The 21971-nt window shown below is 42.7% G+C and overlaps 1 protein-coding gene across 1 annotated transcript in view; it reads right to left on the bottom strand.

Annotated features, from left to right (window-relative positions):
- LOC125463302 (solute carrier organic anion transporter family member 1C1-like) overlaps positions 1-20088 on the bottom strand; it is a 46410-nt gene extending 26322 nt beyond the window's left edge. The window contains exons 1-9 of the mRNA XM_048554425.1: positions 19865-20088; positions 18972-19138; positions 14597-14738; positions 14369-14501; positions 7965-8077; positions 7707-7853; positions 7526-7624; positions 4979-5215; positions 1932-2096 (exon numbers count right to left, since the gene is read on the bottom strand). Coding sequence (XP_048410382.1) covers positions 1932-2096; positions 4979-5215; positions 7526-7624; positions 7707-7853; positions 7965-8077; positions 14369-14501; positions 14597-14738; positions 18972-19058 — 1123 coding nt within the window. The 5' untranslated portion in view covers positions 19059-19138; positions 19865-20088. The remainder of the gene's footprint in view (positions 1-1931; positions 2097-4978; positions 5216-7525; positions 7625-7706; positions 7854-7964; positions 8078-14368; positions 14502-14596; positions 14739-18971; positions 19139-19864) is intronic.
- Between the last annotated feature and the right edge of the window lie 1883 nt (positions 20089-21971).

Raw genomic sequence — 21971 nt, 5'->3', positions numbered from 1 at the left:
AGAAGGAACTTCTTCACTTAGCACATTGCCATTTCAATGCTAACATTTCTGTCCTAGTTTCAGATTTCCAGTATCTGCAGTAGTGTGCCTTTACATGGGATATGAGGATTCAGCAGATGGATACAAGCGATGAACAAGCATGATGGACTGAACAAAGAGGTTCCATTCTCTGTAGCAGCCAACAGTTTCACAGAAACTTTAGCTTTGAAGCAAATTCAAGGAACAGTGTATTTTTATTTAAGATTTTCTCTCTGACCTTATTACAAAATCCTTCTCTCTTCTCGTGTCTTATTGCTGCCCTGTCTCCACTTTATTTGCACCATTTTCAGTATTTTAGCTCACTTTTCACCCCTCTGTCTCTCCAGAGTTCACTAAACATCCTGCTGCTATTTCATACCACACTTCTCTCACAGCTCATTGCAAAAGCCATTTCTTTTCTTTGCCTTAAATCGCAATGGAGTTCAGTTGCCCTGATTGCTATATGGTGCCTATGGGAATGCTGCTTTCAAATCCAGATCTCTTTCCTCCTCCAATCTGTCCCTTCATTCTGCATCTCCTCCGTCCCCATCCCTCAATTTATCTTACAACACAAGTGCCCCTCAAACCGTGCAACCCTGGATCTAGGAGATTCTTACTGTGGAAGGAGAAGAGGGGTGGGGGGAAGACAGTGTGAGTGAGTGAGTGAGAGAGAGAGAGAGAGAGAGAGAGAGAGAGAGAGAGAGAATGAGAGAGGGAAGAGAGAGTGTGAGTGAGAGGGAGAGAAGGTATAAATCCATCAAGGCAAGACTAAAAGTCCCCAGTCACCAATTCCGGTATTCCTTATATCATGCTCAGGCTGTTCCCTGCTATTTTTCAATACACACATTTTCCCCTCAATTTTTCAATGGCTCTTTACATTTCCAAGTGTGATTGAGGCTATACATGATTTCTCACATAGGTATTACCGTACTGTCACCTAGTGTCTAACTATGATGCTGCTATTCACTGTTTAAACCTGGCTGTGAATGCCTGTGATGCTTTAGTGATGCAAAGGACTATGAATGGATGTAGGGGAGGGCATAAAGTAAAATAATATTGCAACCATTCATAACTTAAGGAGAAACTCCAAGATCCCATTTAAAGATGCATTTTCCCCCACCATTGCTACATGCAAATAAGGCTGTGTTCTTTTTAAAAATGTCTCTCTGTGTTCATAAACATGGGGCCACTTTAATATTCATCATTCTGCAGGTCAGCACTGGAGTGATTACGACCCTCTGCTTTATCTTGGTCATGTGTCACGCCTAACATCTGCACAATATTAAGCACACACCTCCTCCGAAAGGGTGGAACCATGTTTACGTACCTGAGGGGCCTGGACTGCACTTTTGTGGGGCAAGTGAAGGAAATAGGGAAAGCTTTCAAACTGTCCATCCCACAGCTGAACCAGCAAGTCCAGGAGTGCGATGCCTTCCCTACCCATAAGCCACACCAGGGGGAAGGTTGCTGAAAATGGGCATGGGCGCAAACTTCCTTGAACCAGCAATTTTTTTTGAAAGAAATGCTCATGAGTCACCCGTCTTGGCAGAAACACAAGACTTTGTCCCTAAAAATCCATGTCATGCAACCGGCAACCCAATGTCTTCCTGCGATGAATGTGAACAATTTGTGCCGTGCAGACGGTGTCATTGAGAAGAGGGAGAAAAATAAAAAAAACCAGTCACAGCGAGAAAAAGAAGAGCTGGAACAAGTTTCAGTTCCCCAAATCTAATGCACAATAATTCCATTGACCATTCATTCCATCATCGCTATACTGACAAATGTCTTCTGCCACCTGGTTTAGCTATTGTCTCAAAGAAATCATGGACACTGGCCTTATGACATGCCACAATAAAAGGAATGGAATACGGGACATTGTTTGGCGTGGATATGTAGGCAACAGAAGTACAAACCGATGAGGAAGTTGGATCTGGATGCCGACTGGCCATACTGCTGCTCGATGAACTTGGGTTTAAAGGTCAACATCCCAATTAGAGAATTCATTTGTATGACCATTGACACTAAGTACAGGACGTAGCAGCTGTTTGAGAACAGTGCTTTCAATGATGAAAAGAAGCCTGGAAATGCAACATAAATATTGTCAGTGTTATTTTGGGTCAGCTGGTGAATAGACTGTCAGCAAAGAACACATTAAATCAATCATTCACACTTTAGGAACTTATTTCAATTATTTTGCAGCTCATTGTCGTGTCGTTTTGTGCTTCCTGAGAAGTCACAGTCACAAGTATACCACTAAGCCCCGCAGGTTCGTCCCATAATTCAACCAGAACACAGCTGACCTTTAATATGCATGACCAACAAAAGTAAATCCGCCTTGCTCTTAAAAAATTCCAATCAACACGCAATTCAGAGTCTTTTCAGTGAGGGAGTTCCACATTTCCACTACTCTTCGGATAAAAATGATCTACTGACTTCACACCAAGGGGAGGCAATGGCCAAGCAGTATTATCACTGGACTGTTCATCCAGACTCCCAGTTAATGTTCTGGGGGCCTGGGTTTGAATCACAGAGCCTGTATGGTGGAATGTGAATTCAATTTTTTTTAAAATCTGGAATTAAGAGTCTAATGATGACCATGAACCCATTGTCAATTGTCAGAAGAAAAACCCCATCTGGTTCACTAACATCCTTTACGGAAGGAAACGGCCATCCTTACCTAGTCAGGCCTGCATGTGACTCCAGACCCACAGCAATGTGGTTGAATCTTAACTGCCCTCTGAGCAATTGGGGATGGACAAGAAATGCTGCCCTAGTTAGTGACGTCCTTATCTGAGGAATGAATAAACAAAAACGAAACACCAAAATGATCTAATTCAAATCCTGTTTCTCTATCTACCCTATGAAGTCTTTATATAACTTGAAGCAACTCTACTATATTGCCTCTCAAACTTCTCAATTCAGGAGAATACCAGGCACAACACCCTTCATTTCAAACTTTATATCATCCTCGTGAATATTCCAGATGGGGTCTGACTTAACCTAATGCAACCAAATAATGACTTCCTCCCTTTTCTAATCCATCCCCACTTTAAAATAAGGACAAAGTTCCAACTGAATCTATGATTATCAACTACTTTTAAACAAACTGAGCCACCCTTCACAGACAAAAGCTAAAGCTGTCTACAACTCAACAACTGAAACTGTCGCTCCCCCTCAACTAATCAATAACTCAAGCATTCCTCTCCCAGCCCCCATTCTGCCCAAACTCAAGTAACTAACACAGTTCCGAGGAAGGGTTACTGGACCCAAAACGTTAACTCTGTTTTCTCCTCCACAGATGCTGCCAGACCTGTTCAGCTTTTCCAGCAACTTTGTTTTTGTTCCCGATTTACAGCACCCGCAGTTCTTTTGGTTTTTATAAAATAATTAACACTTTTGCCTGCACAATGACTGAAATCTCTCCCCTCTGCTCAACAGCTCTTGCTGAAATTTTTCACCTGAGGATCACCCACAAAGTCCAAAACATGAAAATGGGATCATGCCAAGAAATGGTTTCTGAATCACAACTCTAAACTTCAGCTCAATGCTTCAGACCATTGTTCAAGAATGTGAGCAGAGCAAAATCTGTCTGAAAATATGATTACAAAGTAGCACAAGTACTGGCCTTGGGAATCTTGTCAACAATGTCAGAAAATTAAATATGATTTTCCTCTTTGCTATCTCACATTGACTGCCCTTACCCAAGCTTGATATCCGCTCCCTCCTCCACCAAATTTAACAAGAAAAATATGAAATCCTGGAAACTGTAACATGACAGTCGTCACTCATCAAGGTAATTCATTGATACATTAAAGTATGTAATCCTCAATCAGCTCTGATGGAAGTGTTGCCATTAACGTCATTAATACGTAAATACTCTGATTAAATGTTAATTGATCTGCTGTGAATTTCTATGACATTTCAAAACCGACATTTCTAAACATTTCAATAATTGAGGTTAAAACTGAAGTAGGCAAAACATGCCTCTTCCCCAGATTTTGAATTGTTAAATTTTGCCATGACAAAATGACAATGAATGACGTCAGTAAGGAATTCCAAAGGGAAAAAAAGACATGAGCTCACTGTAATGAGTCTTCCTCAGCACCAGGGGAATTCTGATCTTAACATGTCACTACAGGTCAGTGGAAACCCAAGTAATGGGGGCAATATGCCACATTAGTGAGACATCAGTTCTGCAAGAGAGATGCTGATTCTTCTGGGGTTCCCCTCATAGCAACTGCCATGTTGATGAGTGCTCACAATACTAAGCAAGACCAGAATTTTAATCCTGACCTATCTCCCCTCAACTCACACCTCACAGCCTTCCCTGTCCCCAAGTGGGCTTCCAAGAGCAGGTGAGGTTTAAAGTCAGGTGGCATGGAAGAACTACACACATTTGCCTCCACTGGAATTTTAACAGTGAACTAGTCAGTGGGCAGCCTATTTGTTAATGGTCACTTAAAGGCCTCATCCCATCACATTTTCGTCTCAGTCTCACCATAGTGTTAAAAGCTTGTGAGTCAAACCCCACCCCCTCACAGCAATTAACTAAAGCTGTTAGTCTCATGCAGTTTCCAGAAAGTGAACTAGGCAGAAGCACTACCTTTTGGATGTCATGTTAAATCAAAGCCCCATTTGACTCATACTGAGACAGTGTAGTTGAGTTCTTCAGTTATCATAGCTGACATATCTCCCTCAAACAATGCTTTAAATAAATGATCTGGTCATTTATCTAATTGTAGTTTATGGGATAAAGCTACATGAAAATGGGCCATTGGCTTGAGATGTAAAATACTCAATTGATTATAGACGTTTGAAACTATTCAAAGACAATTCTTAAATACATATTTGATTAATAGGAAAACACACATCATAATGAAAAAAAATCCCAAAGATAGCTTATTGATTGAAGCAACTGATAGATATGGTTGTAAAAATTAGTCGAATTTTTGAGACTCGCCATGGTCCACTTGTGAAATTTTTGGAATGTTCCTTGCAGGTTCACTTTGATCCAGTTTGAGGAAATCGATCTTTTCAGAGGCTTTGCCAAGTTCCTTTTTACTTGTCTCTCTGGTTATAGATTTTGGAAAGAACCAGAATGGTATGGAAAAAAGGAGCGAAAATGCACCAGCAATTAGAAACCCAAGCCACCAGGCACCAACCCATCTTGCATCCTTTGGCGTGATTGTAACTCTCTCTGGAAAACAGATGTTCAAGGGCATGTTATTCTGGAGATACTGTTACATTGTTCTATTATTCAAGGAAAATAAGGAACTGTTTGTTATGCATGTACATTCTTGTATAGTCAGAATGCTATATTATTCACTGTTACAACACAGTCAGTGTATCAAAGCAACAAGTGTTTTTTCCATAGTATATAGCATAAAAACAGACCCTTTGGTCCAATACATTTGTGCCAACCAGTCACCCCAATCTGACCTAATCCCATTTGCAAGCATTTGGTCCATATCCCTCTAAAACCTTCCTATGCATGTACCCAACCAGACGCCTTTTAAGTGTCATAATTATACCAGCCTCCAACACTTCCTCTGGCAGCTCACTCCATACACACATCATACTCTGCGTGAACAATTTGCCCTCTCAGGTCATTTTTAAATCTTTCCCCCCTCACTTTAAACCTATGCCATCTAGTTTTGGACACCCCGCCCTAGGAAAAAGACCTTGGCTATTTACCCTATCCATGCCCCAATGATTTTATGAACCTCTATAATGTCAACCGTCAGTTTCTGACACTCCGGGGAAAAAAGCCCCAGCCTCTCCCTATAGCTCAAACCGTCCAGTTCCGGCAACACTGTAAATCTTTTCTGCACACTCTCAAGTTGAAGAACATCTTTCCTATAGCAGAGAGAACAGAATTGCACACAGTATTCGGAAAATGGCCTCACTATTGTCCTGTACAGCCACAACATGCATCATAGCTCCTATACTCAATGTTCTGACCAATGAAGGCAAGCGTGCCAAATGTCTTCTGCACCACCCTGTCGACCTGCAACCCCACTTTCAAGGAACTACGTACCTGCACCCCATGTCTCTTTGTTCAACAATATTCCCCAGGGCCCTACCATTAACTGTATAAGTCCTACCCTGATTTGCCTTGCCAGAATACAACATTTCACATTTATCAAAACTAAACTCCATCTGCCCCTCCTTGGCCCATCTGATGAAGGTCCCATTATACTCTGAGATAATCTTCTTCACTGCCCACTACACCAACCCTATATTTCTCATGGCTAATCCACCTAACATACACATCCCTGGACACTATGGGCAATTTAGCACGCCCAATCCACCTAACAAGCACATCTTTGGACTGTGGGAGGAAACCAGGCCATGAGCAGAGACCCACGCAAACACAGGGAGAACATACAAAATCCACACAGTCACCCAAGCCTGGAATTGGACCTGTGTCCCTGGCACTATGAGGCTGCAGTGCTAACCACTGAGCCACATGCCACCCAAGATGGGGCATATTAAAAACCTTAATTATTTACATTGTTATAATATCACAGATTTGTGCATAGTCCAGGTTTGATGCTTACTGAAGTCACTGGAAACTGCGTACATACAATTGCCAGAACACACACGAATTAAAACAAAACACTACAGATGCTGGAGGTTAGAAATAAAAACAGAAATTTCTGGAGAAATTCAGCAGATCTGTCAGTATTTGTCCAGAGAGAAAATTAATTTTTCAGCCCAAAGACTCTTCTATGGAACTGAAGGTGACTGGAAAATAATCATTCTTGAGCTGTTAAAGGGGAAGGAGGTATCAATGGAATAGACAATGTGTATGTCCAGAGCAAAAGACAAAAGGGAGTGCTAATAGTGGTAAAGAGAGATTGAGATCCAAAATAGGTGCTAATTGTTGTTTGAATGGGGAAAAAGAATTGGTCAGATCTGCGAAGAGCAAGCAAAGATGAAAACAAGATGCAGGGGCTGGGGCGTAGATGGTATGGTAATTAAAAGGGAGTACAGTTTCACGCTCTGGAGTTGTTGAACTCAGTGCTGAAGTTTATTCTCACTTATTTACGCTCAAATGATTACATTCCTTAATGCGAAGGTGCTAGCATTGGACGGGGTGGAAAAAGTCAGAAGTTATACGATAGCAGGTTATAGTCCAACAGGTTTATCTGAAATCACAAGCTTTCAGAGCTCTGGCCCTTCATGTGAAATGACTTCGAAGCAGAACTCCGAAAGCTTGTGATTTCAAATAAACTTGTGGGTTTATAAACTGGTGTCGTGAGACTTCTGACAAAAGTCCCTAAATCATCCCCCTTGTGAGCAGATTACTTTGCCCTTCATAGCTACTCTTAAAGCCAGCTTCAATATGGCCTGTGAGCTGGCTTGCATTATACATGGACAGCAAATACGACGCAGGAATATGAGGCTTTATATAATAATGGTCAGTAATGCACCACCGCCATTTTACATGACAAACACCCAAATACGACAATGAGAAGGAAAAATCTCTTTAAAATTTCCTTACCTAAGTCAATAAATCCAATGTCAACAAACAGCTTGGCACACATCGATCCCAATAAATATCCAAACAATGGGCCTATCAGGGCCACCGTATACAAAATTCCTAGAACACAACAAAAAAAAATTCTCAAAATGCTGTCTGAAAACTCACAATATTTGAGTTATTCATATCAACTTCACATTACCTATATAGAAGGAAGCATTTTCCTGTGTGGCAAAATCATCGAGATATGATATGCCCAGTGGTCCAGTCGGTGTTTCACCAATCCCCCGCAAAAGATTTCCTAAGAATATATATATCCACATGGAGGAGCCTGCTGCTTTCTCACAACCTGAAACAAAATGTCAGGCATGCCAGAAAACATCCTGTTTGTAACATGATTCATCGTAGATCAATGATGTTCAATGTAATCCATTGGTGTATATATCGGGAAGGAGCTTACCTGAGGAGCTTTCCTCAGGTGCTGTGGTTGTTGGATCTGTTGATGTGTTTGAGCACTGAGAGGTGATCATGGTCAAATTGTTTGAAAATGTGACTGCAGTTTCATAGTTGTATCTGGAACAAGCAGAAGTGTTATTGGCTTCACGCATATGGCATGGATGATATGCATTAAGCGCAAACGTAGTGACAGCAGACTGATATTAGGAGTAATGTTTATGCTCCGAGAAAAGTTGCATTTAAAGGGAGCAGAAACTTCACATAAATGTAACACTCACTTATTATGCCATACACACCCAAATAGAGCATGCATGCGTTATATTACTATCTTTGTTGAAATATTAGAGAGATTAGATGATGGCAGTTCAATTGACATATATGCAGAATTTAAAAGAAAACAATAAGCTACGGCCTAATATACTGATTAGCTAAAATAATATCTGTAGAATTAAAGGGAGAGTGACTGCATGAATACAAAATTGGCTGAGGGACAGAAATTAGGCAGCATTGTTTTTTTAGGAAGTATAGAGTGAGGACTACTCCTTTTGCTACATAATAATGTTTTGGCTTTGGATGTACACAGCATAATTTCAAAGCTTGTATTTGATATAAACTCAGAAAACTTGAGGAAAGTCTTAAGCCCCAGGATGACAGGCACAGGCTGGGGAGATGGGCAGATACTCAGAAAAAAATGAATTCAGTGAACTGATACATTTTAGTAGGAAAAAGAGATGTAGCATAATAGAAAGAAAATGAAACAGAAGAAGAAATTGGAGCCTGTATGTGCACAGGTGTTCGAAGAAGATTGGTCACTTTGTAAATGTTGTGGAAAAATGTCATGATGATGGATCAGAACTCTGAAATGCTGCAGACATTTTTCATACTTTTAATTTCAAAATGTATTTTTCTTTCAGAGAAAAAAAAAGCTCGCTACAGGCAAAAATGAGCTGCAGGAGTAAATTCAATGCCAGCAGGCAAAATCCTGTATGGAATTCACTGAAAGTCACACTTGTAGTGTCAGAGTCATGCAAAACAGAAACAGACCCTTCGGTCCAACCAGTCTATGCTGACCATAATCTCAAATTAAACTAGTCCCATGTGCCTGCACTTGACCTACATCACTCCAAACATTTCTTATTCATATGCTCATTCAAATGTCTTTTAAACATTGTAACTATACCCACATCCAACACTTCCTCTGGAAGTTCATTCCAAACGTGAACTATTCTCCAAGTAAAAAAAAATTGCACCTCATGTCTTTATATCTTTGTCCTCTCATCTTAAAAATAAGTCCCTAGTCTTGAAATCTGCCACCCTAAGGAAAAAAATACCTACCATTCATGTTATCTACACCCCTCATAATTTTATAAACCTTTATAAGGTCACCCCTCAACCTCCTACGCTCCAGGGAAAAAGGTCCCGGCTATCCAGCCTCTGCTTATAACTCAAACTCTCCATTCTGGGCAACATCCTGCTAAATCTTTTCTTTAACCCTCTCTAGCTTAATGATATCTTTCCTGTAACAGAGCATCTAGAACTGAACACAGTACTCCAGAACAGGCCTCACCAATATCCTGTACAACCTCACCGTGACGTCCCAAATCCTACACGCATAGGATTGAGCGATGAAGGTAAGGTTAACTTAAAGCAGCAAGAGAGAGATTTAACAGGAAGGTTTAACATGCGAGCTGACTATTGTCTCCTTACTAACAAAAACAACTTCTCGCAGATATGTCTTGCTTTGCCCTTCCAAGAACATACAAAAAAACAGGTTAAGAGCCAACTGCAACTTTGACTTCTGTTTAAAAAAAAGCAAAAGAACTGTGGATGCTAGAAATCAGAAGCAAGAACAGAAATTGCTAGAAAAGCTCAGGAGATATGGGAGCATCTGTGGATAGAAATCAGAGTTAGCATTTTGGGTCTCATAAACCTTTTAAAGAATTGATGGTGGCTAGGAAACCGTTGTTTTTATGCAGAAGATATAGGGGGGTAAAGTGCAAAGGATAGGTAGAGATAGTGCCCAAACAGAGAGAAGAACAGTTGAACAGACCAAGGAGTGGGTAACAGTAAGCCTAGGAGAATGAATAGCTGCTAATGGGGATTGTTAGTGGTTAACAATGGGCTGTGTGTAATAGCAGACTATGTGATAACAAGGCCTGTTGTGTGGGGGTTGGGTTGAGGACATACGAGAAGGTGCCTCAAGGCCTAAAATTGTTGAACTCAATATTGAGTCCAGAAGGCTTTGAAGTGAAGTGCAGAAAATGAAGTGCTATTCTTTCAGGATAACAAAGTGTGTAGCTGGATGAACACAGCAGGCCAAGCAGCATCTCAGGAGCACAAAAGCTGATGTTTTGGGCCTAGACGCTTCATCACAGAGGGGGCTGGGGAGAGGGTTCTCAAATAAATAGGGAGAGAGGGGAGGCGGACCAAAGATGGATAGAGGAGAAGATAGGTGGAGAGGAGAGTATAGGTGGGGAGGTGCGGAGGGGATAGGTCAGTCCGGGGAGGACGGACAGGTCAAGGAGGCGGGATGAGGTTGGTAGGTGGGAAATGGAGGTGCGGCTTGAGGTGGGAGGAGGGGATAGGTGAGAGGAAGAACAGGTTAGGGAGGTGGGGATGAGCTGGGCTGGTTTGGTGATGCAGTGGGGTGAGGGGTCGAGCTGGGCTGGTTTTGGGATGCAGTGGGGGAGGGGGAGATTTTGAAGCTAGTGAAGTCCACATTGATACCATTGGGCTGCAGGGTTCCCAAGCGGAATATGAGTTGCTGTTCCTGCAACCTTCGGTTGGCATCCTTGTGGCACTGAAGGAGGCCCATGATGGGCACGTCATCTAAGGAATGGGAGGGGGAGTTAAAATGGTTCGCGACTGGGAGGTGCAGTTGTTTACTGCGAACCAAGTGGAGGTGTTCTGCAAAGCAGTCCCCAAGCTTCCGCTTGGTCTCCCCAATGTCGAGGAAGCCACACCGGGTACAGTGGATGCAGTATGCCACATTGACAGATGTGCAGGTTAACCTCTGCTTAATATGCAAAGTCATCTTGGGGCCTAGGATAGGGGTGAGGGAGGAGGTGTGGGGGCAAGTGTAGCACTTCCTGCGGTTGCAGGGGAAGGCGCCGGGTGTGGTGGTGTTGGAGGGGAGTATGGAGCGGACAAAGGAGTCGCGGAGACAGTGGTCTCTCCGGAAGGCAGACAAGGGTGGGGATGGAAAAATGTCTTTAGTGGTGGGGTCGGATTGTAGATGGTGGAAGTGTGGGAGGATGATGCATTGTATCCGGAGGTTGGTGGGGTGGTATGTGAGAATGCGGGGGATCCGCTTGGGGTGGTTATTGCGGGGGGGGCGGGGTGTGAGGGATGTGTTGCGGGAAATGCGGGAGACACGGGTGAGGGTGTTCTCGACCACTGCGGCGGGGGAGGGAGTTGCGGTCCTTGAAGAACGCGGACATCTGGGATGTGTGGGAGTGGAATGCCTCATCCTGGGAGCAGATGCGGCGGAGGCAAAGGAATTGGGAATAGGGGATGGAATTTTTGCCGGGGCCTGTGTGGGAAGAGGTGTATTCTAGGTAGCTGTGGAAGTCGGTGGGCTTGAAGTGGACATCAGTTTCTAGCTGGTTGCCTGAGATGGAGACAGAGAGGTCCAGGAAGGTGAGGGATGTGCTGGTGATGGTCCAGGTGAACTTGAGGGTGGGGTGCAAAGTGTCGATGAAGTGGATGAACTGTTCGAGCTCCTCTTGGACGAGGCGGCGCTGATACAGTCATCAATGTAACGGAGAAAGAGGTGGGGTTTGGGGCCAGTGTAGGTGCAGAAGAGGGACTGTTCCACATAACCTACAAAGAGGCAGGCATAGCTTGGACCCATGCGGGTACCCATGGTCACCCCCTTTGTCTGTAGGAAGTGGCTATTCCTTCAGCTTGAGTTTCGCTTCATTGAAGCCCTGCAGCAAACCTGCAACAGAAATGTTGGCCAAGGAACAGGGTGATGTGTTGAAATGGCAGGTAACTGGAACCTCAGGGTCTTTACATTCTGGATAGAATGTACGTATTCTGTAAATTGGTCACCCCAGTCCACGCTTTGTTTCCCCAAAGTAGAGGAGACCACATTGTGAGCAGTGAATGCAGCAGGCTAGATTCTGGGAAGTGCATGTGAAGTGCTGCTTCACTTGGAAGGTATGTTTGGGTCCTTGGATACTGAGAATGGAGAAATAAATGGGCAAGGGTTACACTTTTTGTTACTGCAGGGGAAGGTGCCATGCGGCTGTGGGGTTTGTTGGTCGTGGAGGAGGAACAGAATACGATGGCCCAGAACGAACGATGCTTGGAGGAGTCTCATGAGGGAGGGGATGGGAATGTGTGTCTGGTCGTGGCATCCTGCTGAAACTGGCAAAAATGGCATCTCATGATCCTCTGGATATGAATGTTGGTGGGATGGTAGGTGAGGACAAGGTGAACCTATCGCTGTTGAGGGAGGAAGAGAACAGGTGGGGGCTGAAAAGCAGGAAATGGGTTGAACCTGTCTGAGGACCCTGTCAACTGTGGTGCTGGGGAATCCTCAGTTGAGGAAGAAAGTGGATATTTCAGAAGCCCCTCTCTCGAAGCTGGCATCATCAGAACAGATGTGATTGAGATAGAGGAACTGGTAGAATGAAATAGAGTATTGACAGGAAGTGTGGTGTGTCGATGTAGAGTCAGTGAGTTTATAGGGGATATTAGTGGCCAGCCTTTCCCCAGAAATGGAAACAGAGATGTCAAGGAAGGGAAGAGAGGAGTCAGGGATGGACAAGGTGGAAGTGAGAATGTGGTGGAAATTGGAAGCAAAATTGATACACTCTTCCAATTCTGGACAAGAGAGAGAAGCAGCACCAATGATATCATCAATACACTGGAAAAAGAGTTATAGGTGGGGACTGGAATAGGACTGGATTTGATCTGTGTTTGTCGGTGAAGAAAGCGTGCTTGTGTTTACTAATAAGTTCTGGTATACCGTAAAGCTCACAGTCAAAGATCCACCAACTCGTCACCCCTGCATTGCAGTTAAAAGGACTCTCTCGCTCCAAGCTTGAGAAGTCAACTAACCAGCAAGCCAGTCAAAAAGGAACAGGATAAGAAGGGTCTAGGCCCAAAAAGTCAACCTTCCTGCTCCTCTAATGCTGCTTGGCCTGCTGTGTTCATCAGTTCTACACCTTGTTGTCTTAGGACAAGAAAAACTCTCTTGTTGAGTGTTAACAAGTGTTACTGACCAGTCGAAAGGAGAAATAACTGTAAAGCCAACAATCCTAAAATCAACTGTTCGACTAGTAACATGGCACTTTCTACTCTTTGTAAACATAACCGAACAGTACAGCATTAGAACAGGCCCTTCAGCCAACAAATGTGATCTGTACCACTTATATCTTTGCATGGATTATCTTATTTCTAACCTGGGTGTGCATGTTGTATTATTATTTCGTTTTTGAGTTTTGTAATGTGTAACTCAGTCTTCTGCTAACTCACGAGTGCCTGGTTGAATTAGTTCCTCGTAAAACAAAATTAATTTGGTTTCAGAAAAAGGTATCCACAAAACGTGGGGAGGACGGGGTGGCAAGCGGGTGATTAAAGAGGAGGTAATTCATCCCTTCTCATCTGGGATCTTAAACATTTGAGGCAGTTCATCTGGAACAGTCATAACTTGGGGAACACTGCCTAGGGTCTGATTGCAACAAAAAGGCATATTGACAGAGGCAGACTGTATCTCAGAATAAAAAGAAAGTTGGGTTAAATGATTATAATACATCACAGCTGCAAATTCCATTTATGTAGTCCAGAATCACAAGACAATTCAAAACAGTCTAATCCAAATATTTGGCAGTATGTGGATTGCTGCAGCCAATTCTCGGCATTAAGTTATAGGAAGGATCACAAAAGTACTGGAGAGTGTGAAAATGAGGATTACTTGAATGTTGCTGTGATTATTTTGTACAAAATAACGACTGAAATTGAGCATTAATGTACTCTGCTCCAAGGGGAACAATGTTCAAATTCAGTGCATGAGGAAAGACTGTCAGAGTGATCCCTAACTAAAGGACACAGATTCAATTAACTTGATAATGAACCAGAGACAATAAGAGGGGAAGAAAAGATTATCCAGCAAGTTACAATCTGGAATGCACTGAAGAGGAGATGGAAGCAGATTCTATAGTAATTTTCAACAGCAAATTGGATAAATAATTTAACTGGTAACGATTGTGAGGCTTTGGTGAAAAATAGGAGGAACATCGTTGTTCAGAAATGTAGAGCTGACAGTTATGACAGCTTAAATAGGCTGCTTCAGAGCTCTATCATTCTACATAATTAAACATACACAAGATGTATGCGTTGTAAATGTATGCCTGCATGTGACCATGTATTTATAACACATTGTATAATTTAAAAACTCACCGTCCCATGAAGAAATGAGGTGAAGCTGTTAAAAAAGTTCCAATAGCCATTACCACACTTCCAATTGCAATGAGCCTGGGCCTGTGAAACTTTGCTCCGAAGTAGCTCACAAATACAATCACCAACAGGTTCCCTTAGTCAAAAAGAGATAAACAAAGTAGACCATCTTGTTAATAACATGCAAGTTTGGTTTCTGTTCCATTTGAGAATTTTCGGACCAGTACTCACCGATTTCAAAACTTCCATCAACAACACCAATGAGTGAACTTGGAATATCGAAGCGTCTCTCTATCTGCGTGATTGTACTCTTCATATAGCTCCCTGATAACGTTTTTGCAAAGTACAAGCAGGACAAAGCTGCAAGAAATAACTACGAAAATTTGAGATAGTTGTTAATGAATGCTCATTGGTTTTGTTAATTTTAATCGGAAATCATCAAAACATACTTCTATGTTAAAAAGAATAGCTCCTTCTGCTTTGTCAGGATAAATAATGCTACAGCAATGAAGAGTCATGTTCCAAATCAGGCTCAAAGTAGGGAAAAGAAGCTGATACACACCTCATCTGATATTTGCCCATTTAGTGCACTATTTAATTTCTTGTTGCTTGTTCTGCGGCAGTGCTCTAGGCAAAGATCTACACATATAAACACAGAACATAGAACAATACAGCGCAGAACAGGCCCTTCGGCGTTGCGCCGACCCCTGAACTAATCTAAGCCCCTCTCCCTACACTATCCCATCATCATCCATCTGCTTATCCGAGGAAATGGATAAACAGGTGTTCCCAGGGCTGACTGGATTGTACAAATGCATTTCCACAGAAGTAAGATTTGCAAATAGGATTTTGAGAATACTTCTCAATCTTTTCTCTTGTCTTTCAATCCCCACACATTTCTGTTTTCAGTTGGGTTCTTGCACATGTTTTATGACTGTTTGATCCATCAGCAGTAGTGGGCAACATTTCTGGCCTGGTAACATTAGCGCCACACAAATGTCAATTACCATTATGGAGCCCTAGTGAAACTAGAATGATTGGAAATCAGGGAATATACTCTGCATTGGTTGGAGCACAAAGGAAGATGGTTGTGGTTGCTGAAGTTCAGTCCTTTCACCTCCAGAATATATCTGCCAGAGATTCTCAGGGTAGTGTCCTAAGCTCAACCATCTTCAACTGCTTCAATGAACTTCCTTCCTTCCACCATGAAGGTAAAAATGGGGATGTTTGCTGATGGATGCACATTATCCAACACCATTCATGGCTCCTTCATTGACAGAGATTTGGAGTCTCTGTCCAAATGCAGCAAGGCCTGAACAATGCCCAGGCCTGGGTTGATAAGTGGCAGGTATCACTCGCACCACACAAGTACTAGGCAAAGACTACCTCTGATAAGATAGAATCTAACCATCCCCTCTGACATTTAATAGCTTTACCATAGTTGAATTCCCCAAACTCTAGTCCTTGGGGTTACCATTGACCAGAAACTGGATTGGAATAGCCATATAAATACAATGGTTACAAGAGCAGGTCACAGGCTAGTTATCCTGAAGCTGAACTCCTTATTCCCCAAAGCTTGTTCATCACCTACAAGGCACAAGTCAGGAGTGTGATGGAATATTCTCCACTTGCCTGGATGGGTGAAGCTCCAACAGTACTCAAGAAGCTTGACGCCATTCGGGACAAGTCAGTTTGCTGGAATTGCACCACATTCACAAACATCCACCCCCACCATCACCAAAGCTGAACTGCATTAGTGTATACCCTCTGGCCACCTACCAAACTCACAACCAGTCATCCAATAAATCAGGACTGGCAGATACACAGGCGCATCACGACCGGGAATTTCCTTTCCAAGCCATTCACCATCAGAATTGAAAATATGTCACTATTCCTTCAGTGTTGCAGGGTTAAAATCCTGAATCTCTTCCCTAACAACATCGTGGGTCAAATTACACTAAATGGAATGCAGCAGATCAAGAAGTCCACTTGCCTCCATGGGGAACTAGGGCTGACCCAGCCAGCAATGAGTAAATGAATGAACAAACATCGCATTTAACTTCTCTTTCTTGGAGGATGAGGGAAGTAATGACGGTTCGGACTGTGACAGTAATTAGTGTGCACTCACATTTTTAAGTTCCATTACATCTAAGAAATATTTTCTACTTAGACGTATTGTCAAATGCAGTTTTTTTCTAAAATTTTCACAAGTCTCTTTATCCTCTATAAGTTGAGCCTCAGTAGTGAGAATACAGAGTAGAATTCAAGGTCTGCCCTCAGTATTGCCTTATTCAAGTATGATGGCCTTAAACTTATACTCTAACCCAATTTGACAATATAGGGATATATTTTATCTTCTCTACATAAGTTATAAGGAGGGGCTGGATAGACTGAGCCTTTTTTCACTAGAGCTTAGGAGGTTGGGAGGTGACCTTATAGAAATTTATAAAATAATAAGGGGTATAGATAAGGTGAGTGACAGGTATCTTTTTCCCAGGGTGGAGGATTTCAGAACTAGGATTTATATTTTTAAGGTGAGAGATTTGAAAAAGACATAAAGGGACATTTTCTTTGCACAGAAACTGGCTCCTGTGTGAAATGAACTTCAGAGGAAGTGGTGGATGCCATTACAGTTACAACGACTAAAAGACATTTGGATAAGTATATGAATAAAAAATGTTTGGAGGGATTTGGGACAGGCAGGTGGGACTAGTTTAGTTTGAGATTATGTTTCACATGGACTGTTTGGAGCAGAGGATCTGTTTCTATGCTATATGACTCTATGACTGTGACTCTACATGATTGGCCATCGTGGACCCAATCACAGGCTGATATACAAAAGGTACCCAGATTCTCTAAAACATTGGCAAAAAGGCTGGAAACTCACATGGTGCACCCTTGGAGAGTGACGAGTGAAAAGAGGGATGGGTGGAAAACCTACCCTTTACTCTTGATCTGAAATTATCCATCCCAAAATATTCTTCAAAGACAGACTCTAAGTTTTAAATAAATTGAATGGCATGCATGCAGCCTTCTGCATCCAAAAATTTGCTTGCCAAAGTTTGGACTGAATTTCTTTGGTTACTGATGCACACTATTGATAAGCTACTGTTGTCTGCCCACTAAAACAGCAGGAATCATACAATGAACAGTTAACCAAATTTGATGAATCTTCTGCTGTAGCCTGAGCAGATTTGCATACTCTCAGAAAGTGATCCTGGGCGTATGTTGAAATCCTAGAGATAGGGGATGCAATATTGAGAAAGAATCATTGGCCCAAGCTTAGTAAGATGCAAAAGCCTTGAAAGAAGGTGGAACTAAGCTACTCAGACTAAAGCTCTGACATTCAGGTTTATGAAAAATTTGCAAAGGATATGTACTGGGAAGATTCCAATTTATGAATGACCAACTTATAAATGCTTGTACTTATGAACATAACCCCAAAGAGGGGTATAGGTTTAAAGATCCAACATGCAACTTTTCCTGTGCTTGTGAACAGTTACTTTCTATTGTCCTCCATGGTGCTCCAACTTGGTAACAAACTGACTTGCAAATTAATTCTAGAACAGAACCTGTTGATGACCCAGGTATTGCCTGTATTTAGATATTTTCTAATCAACCTGTTTACTTTGGAGCAGGTGGGAATTTAACAGGGCTCTCCTGCTCCAAAGGTTGGAACACTCTCACTTTGTCACAAGAAACCTTACAATGGGAACTTAGAAAAACTGTTGGTTGATTTAGTGCAACTGGTTACAACAGGTGGTGGAATTCAGCTAAAGCTCTTGTGATGCAGTAATTGTGACCCCCACCTCTGGATAAGGGGGTCTGGGCTCAAGTTCCATTTGCTCCAGATTCATCATAACATCTCGAACAAGTTGATTAAAAACAGCTACTCAGAGCTAGAGTTATCTGATATTGTGGCCAATACAGTTTCAAATTGTTTCTCATTTTTTCACGGATTCAATACTATGAAGCAAAAACCAAGTCAGAGTAGTCCCATTAATTAGATGGTTGGCCCAGTTCAGTTTCTGGTCAACAGGAAGACATCTTGGAGATTGAATTAAGACACTATCAAGGTTTATTTTGTGCCGTCAAGTTTGAACCTCGAGTGGACGCAGTCAAGCACTAACACAATTGACCAAATGACCTCTTTTTGTGTATATAATTGTCCCCTGGTTGACACTGGAGAGAGTTGGAAGCAGTTCAATGGAGTTTGTGTTGCCACATTCAAATTCAATCACCCTTAATGTCAGATTTATTCTGGCACAAGAAGGGCTCTCAAAGCAAACACATTTTGCTTTTGCTTGTGCAAGCGCTGAACTTTAACATTGAACAAACTACAAGGGGGGATGTGGTAACTTATTTAGCAAAACACCGTAACACAAATATAAACTACAGGTTATAAAAACAAACTATGGACAAGCAGACATGTTTTACATATTATACATACAAATAACATCGCTTGCAGCATTATATAAAAATCTATAGACACGACGGTGCCTGATGCTAAGTGGACAAAGGTCTATATGTTGGGTTTGGGACTTGAAGAGTCCATTTACCAAAGGGGGTTCAAAGGGTTTGACAAGAGCATCCAATATTTCCATACCTTCAGATTATTAAGTCTGGAGTGTTTCTCATTTGTGGGTGGGAACTCAATCTTTGAAGCAACTTTTCCTTTGAGTGGAGCTTCCATTGTGAAGCTGTAGGGCGACAGAAAATGGACAATTCCTCACAGTGTGGGAACAGCTCTAGCGGTCGGTGAAGAAGCAATTTCTATAAATGTAAATAAATCAAGGTACATATCAACACATGGGTAGGCAAAATACAGTGAAACTATTAAATCTAACCAGTGAGCACTTGAGACCTCACCTTGCTGGAAGTCCTGGTCAAAAAGAGAGATTGACATCTCCTTGTGCTGACCCAACTCCCTCAGTTAACCCAACCCACTACCATTAATGATCAACACACTGACATCCCACATTGCCGAAATCCACATCCTGACATTAACCCTTGCCAATACCTTTTGTGATCAAGATCAAAAATCACACACACCAGGTTACAGTCCAACTGCTTTATTTGAAAACACAAGCTTTCGCAGCTCGCCCCTTCCTTAGGTGCAGCGAGAGAGACAGAGTATAAAGACACAGAATTTATAAGCAGAGAGGCAACGATCCCAAAACTGGCCACCTCTTGCTGAATCTTTAATCAGTTAGGACGGAGACTCCTGATTAAAATCCAAAATAAACCACACGCACCCAATGCGGGCGTTAAATGCATTTGGGAAGCTTCTGGGACTGGAGAAGGACAAATAATTACCGAGCGCCTCCTTAAACTCAATCAGAAATCTTCCCGCACACCATTAGACGATCATTTTTTAAAAAATACAATTGCTACTCGGACTCGAAATGTTAACTGTTTCTCTCTCCCAAGAGACCGCTAGCGCTGCTATTTCCAGCACGTTCTGTTTTGTTTTTTTTTATTTTACATTTTCTAACTTGCCTGCAACGTCTGTATAAGTTCCTTACACAAGCTGCTGTGTCCGTTTCACAAGGAGCTGCTGCAGTTGTTAGTAATCCAATCAGGGGTAAAGTCTTGGGGCTGTTCAAACTGTACAGTTTCCGCTTGGAAGCATGTGATTAAAAAAAAACACATTCTGGTATAAGTTGTGAAAACGAGAGAGGTTGAGACTGACAGCCCTTGGGCATTCAAGCCACTTTCGACCCAGTGTGGCATCAAGGAGCCCGAGCAAATCTAGAATAAATAGAAATCGGGGAGGGGAAGGAATCTCTCTGCATATTGGGTCGTACCTGACGCAGAGGGGGATGGAAGGTCAATCATGTGGGCTCCAGGATATCTCTGCAGAAGTTCCTCAAGTTTGTGCCCTTGGCCGAACTGTCTTCAACAGCAGTACTGAGGAAGGGTCACCAGACCCGAAACATTAACTCTTGTTTTCTCCATCACAGATGTTACCAGACCTGCTGAGCTTTGTTCTTGTTCCCAACTATCTTCAGTTGCTTTGCAGAAGCCCTACAGTGTGGAAGCAGGCTGTTCAACCCATCAAATCCACAACAAGCCTCCAAAAAGCATCTCACCCAACATCAACGCCTACCCTATCCCAATAAAAGCCAAAAGAACTGCGGATGCTGTAAATCAGGAATGAAAACAAAGTCGCTGGAAAAGCTCAGCAGGTTTGGCAGCATCTGTGGAGAAGAAAACAGAGTTAATGTTTCAGGTCCAGTGACCCTTCCTCAGAACTGATGGTGGCTGGGAAAATATCAGTTTATATACAGAAAATAGGGTGGTCGGTGGGGTAGGGAGTAAATGATCGGATAGAGCCCAAAGAGAGAGAAAGGCAGTTGGACAGACATAGGAGTTGCTAATGATCAGGCTGGGAGAGTGAATAGTTGTTACTGGGGACTGTTGGTGACTAACAACAGGGGGCGTATGGTGGCAGGCTACGTGGTAACAAGGCATGGTGTGTGGGGTGGGGGCTGGGACATTGCCTTCCCTGTCCCTGTAACTTTGTATTCCCATGGCTAATCCACCTTGCCTGCACGTCCCTGGACACTGGGAAATTTAGCACAGCCAACCTACCTAACCTGTGGGTGGAAACCGGAGCACCTGGAGGAAACCCATACATACACAGGGAGAATGTGCAAACTCTGCACAGACAGTCGCCCAAGGCTGTAATTGAACCGGAGTCCCTGGCATTGAGGCAGCAGTGCTAACCACTGAGCCATGGTGCTACCCATTCATCAGTGACATTCTCTCCATCATAAGGTCAGAAGTCAGGGTGTTCACTGATGGCACAATGTTCAGCACCATTCACAACTCCTCATATATTGAAGCAGTCCATGTTCAAATGCAGCAAGATCAGGACAATATCCATTCAGAGACAGTAGGAACTGCCGATGCTGGAGAATCTGAGATAACAAGGTGTAGAGCTGGATGAACACAGAAATGGCCATTTCTGAAAAAGGGTCTAGACCCGAAACGTCACCTTTCCTGCTCGTCTGATGTTGCTTGGCCTGCTGTGTTCATCCAGCTCTACACCTTGTTGTCTCAGGACAATATCCAGACTTGGACTAAGATGTGGCAATTACACCATTCAAATGCCAGGCAATGACCATCTCCAATAGGAGGTAATCTAACCACTGTTCCTCGACATTCAATTATTTTACCATCACTGAATCCCCTGCTGTCAACATCCTGGGGCTACAGTTGACCAGAAACTCAACTGGACTTGCTACATAAACACAGTGGTACAAGAGCAGGTCAGAGGCTGAGGAATACTGTGGCGAGTAACACACCTGCTGACTCCTCAAAACATATCTACCACCTCCAAAGGGCAGGGTGTGGACTTGTTGGGCTGAAGGGCCTGTTTCCACACTGTAAGGATTCTATGAATTCTATGAATCTACAAGGCAGCAGTAAGTTGGAATACTCCCTAGGGAGGCAATGGCCTAGTGGTATTCTTGCTTGACTGTTCAGAGACCCAGGTCATGTCCCAGGGACCTGGGTTTGAATCCTGCCTTGTGATTTATTGAATTTGAATTACAATAAAAAATTTCTGGAAATAAGAGTCAAATGATGACCTTGAATCATT

This window comes from Stegostoma tigrinum, chromosome 25 (assembly GCF_030684315.1).
Source record: "Stegostoma tigrinum isolate sSteTig4 chromosome 25, sSteTig4.hap1, whole genome shotgun sequence".
Lineage (NCBI taxonomy): Eukaryota > Metazoa > Chordata > Chondrichthyes > Orectolobiformes > Stegostomatidae > Stegostoma > Stegostoma tigrinum.
This window is presented reverse-complemented; position numbering and strand designations above follow the sequence as displayed.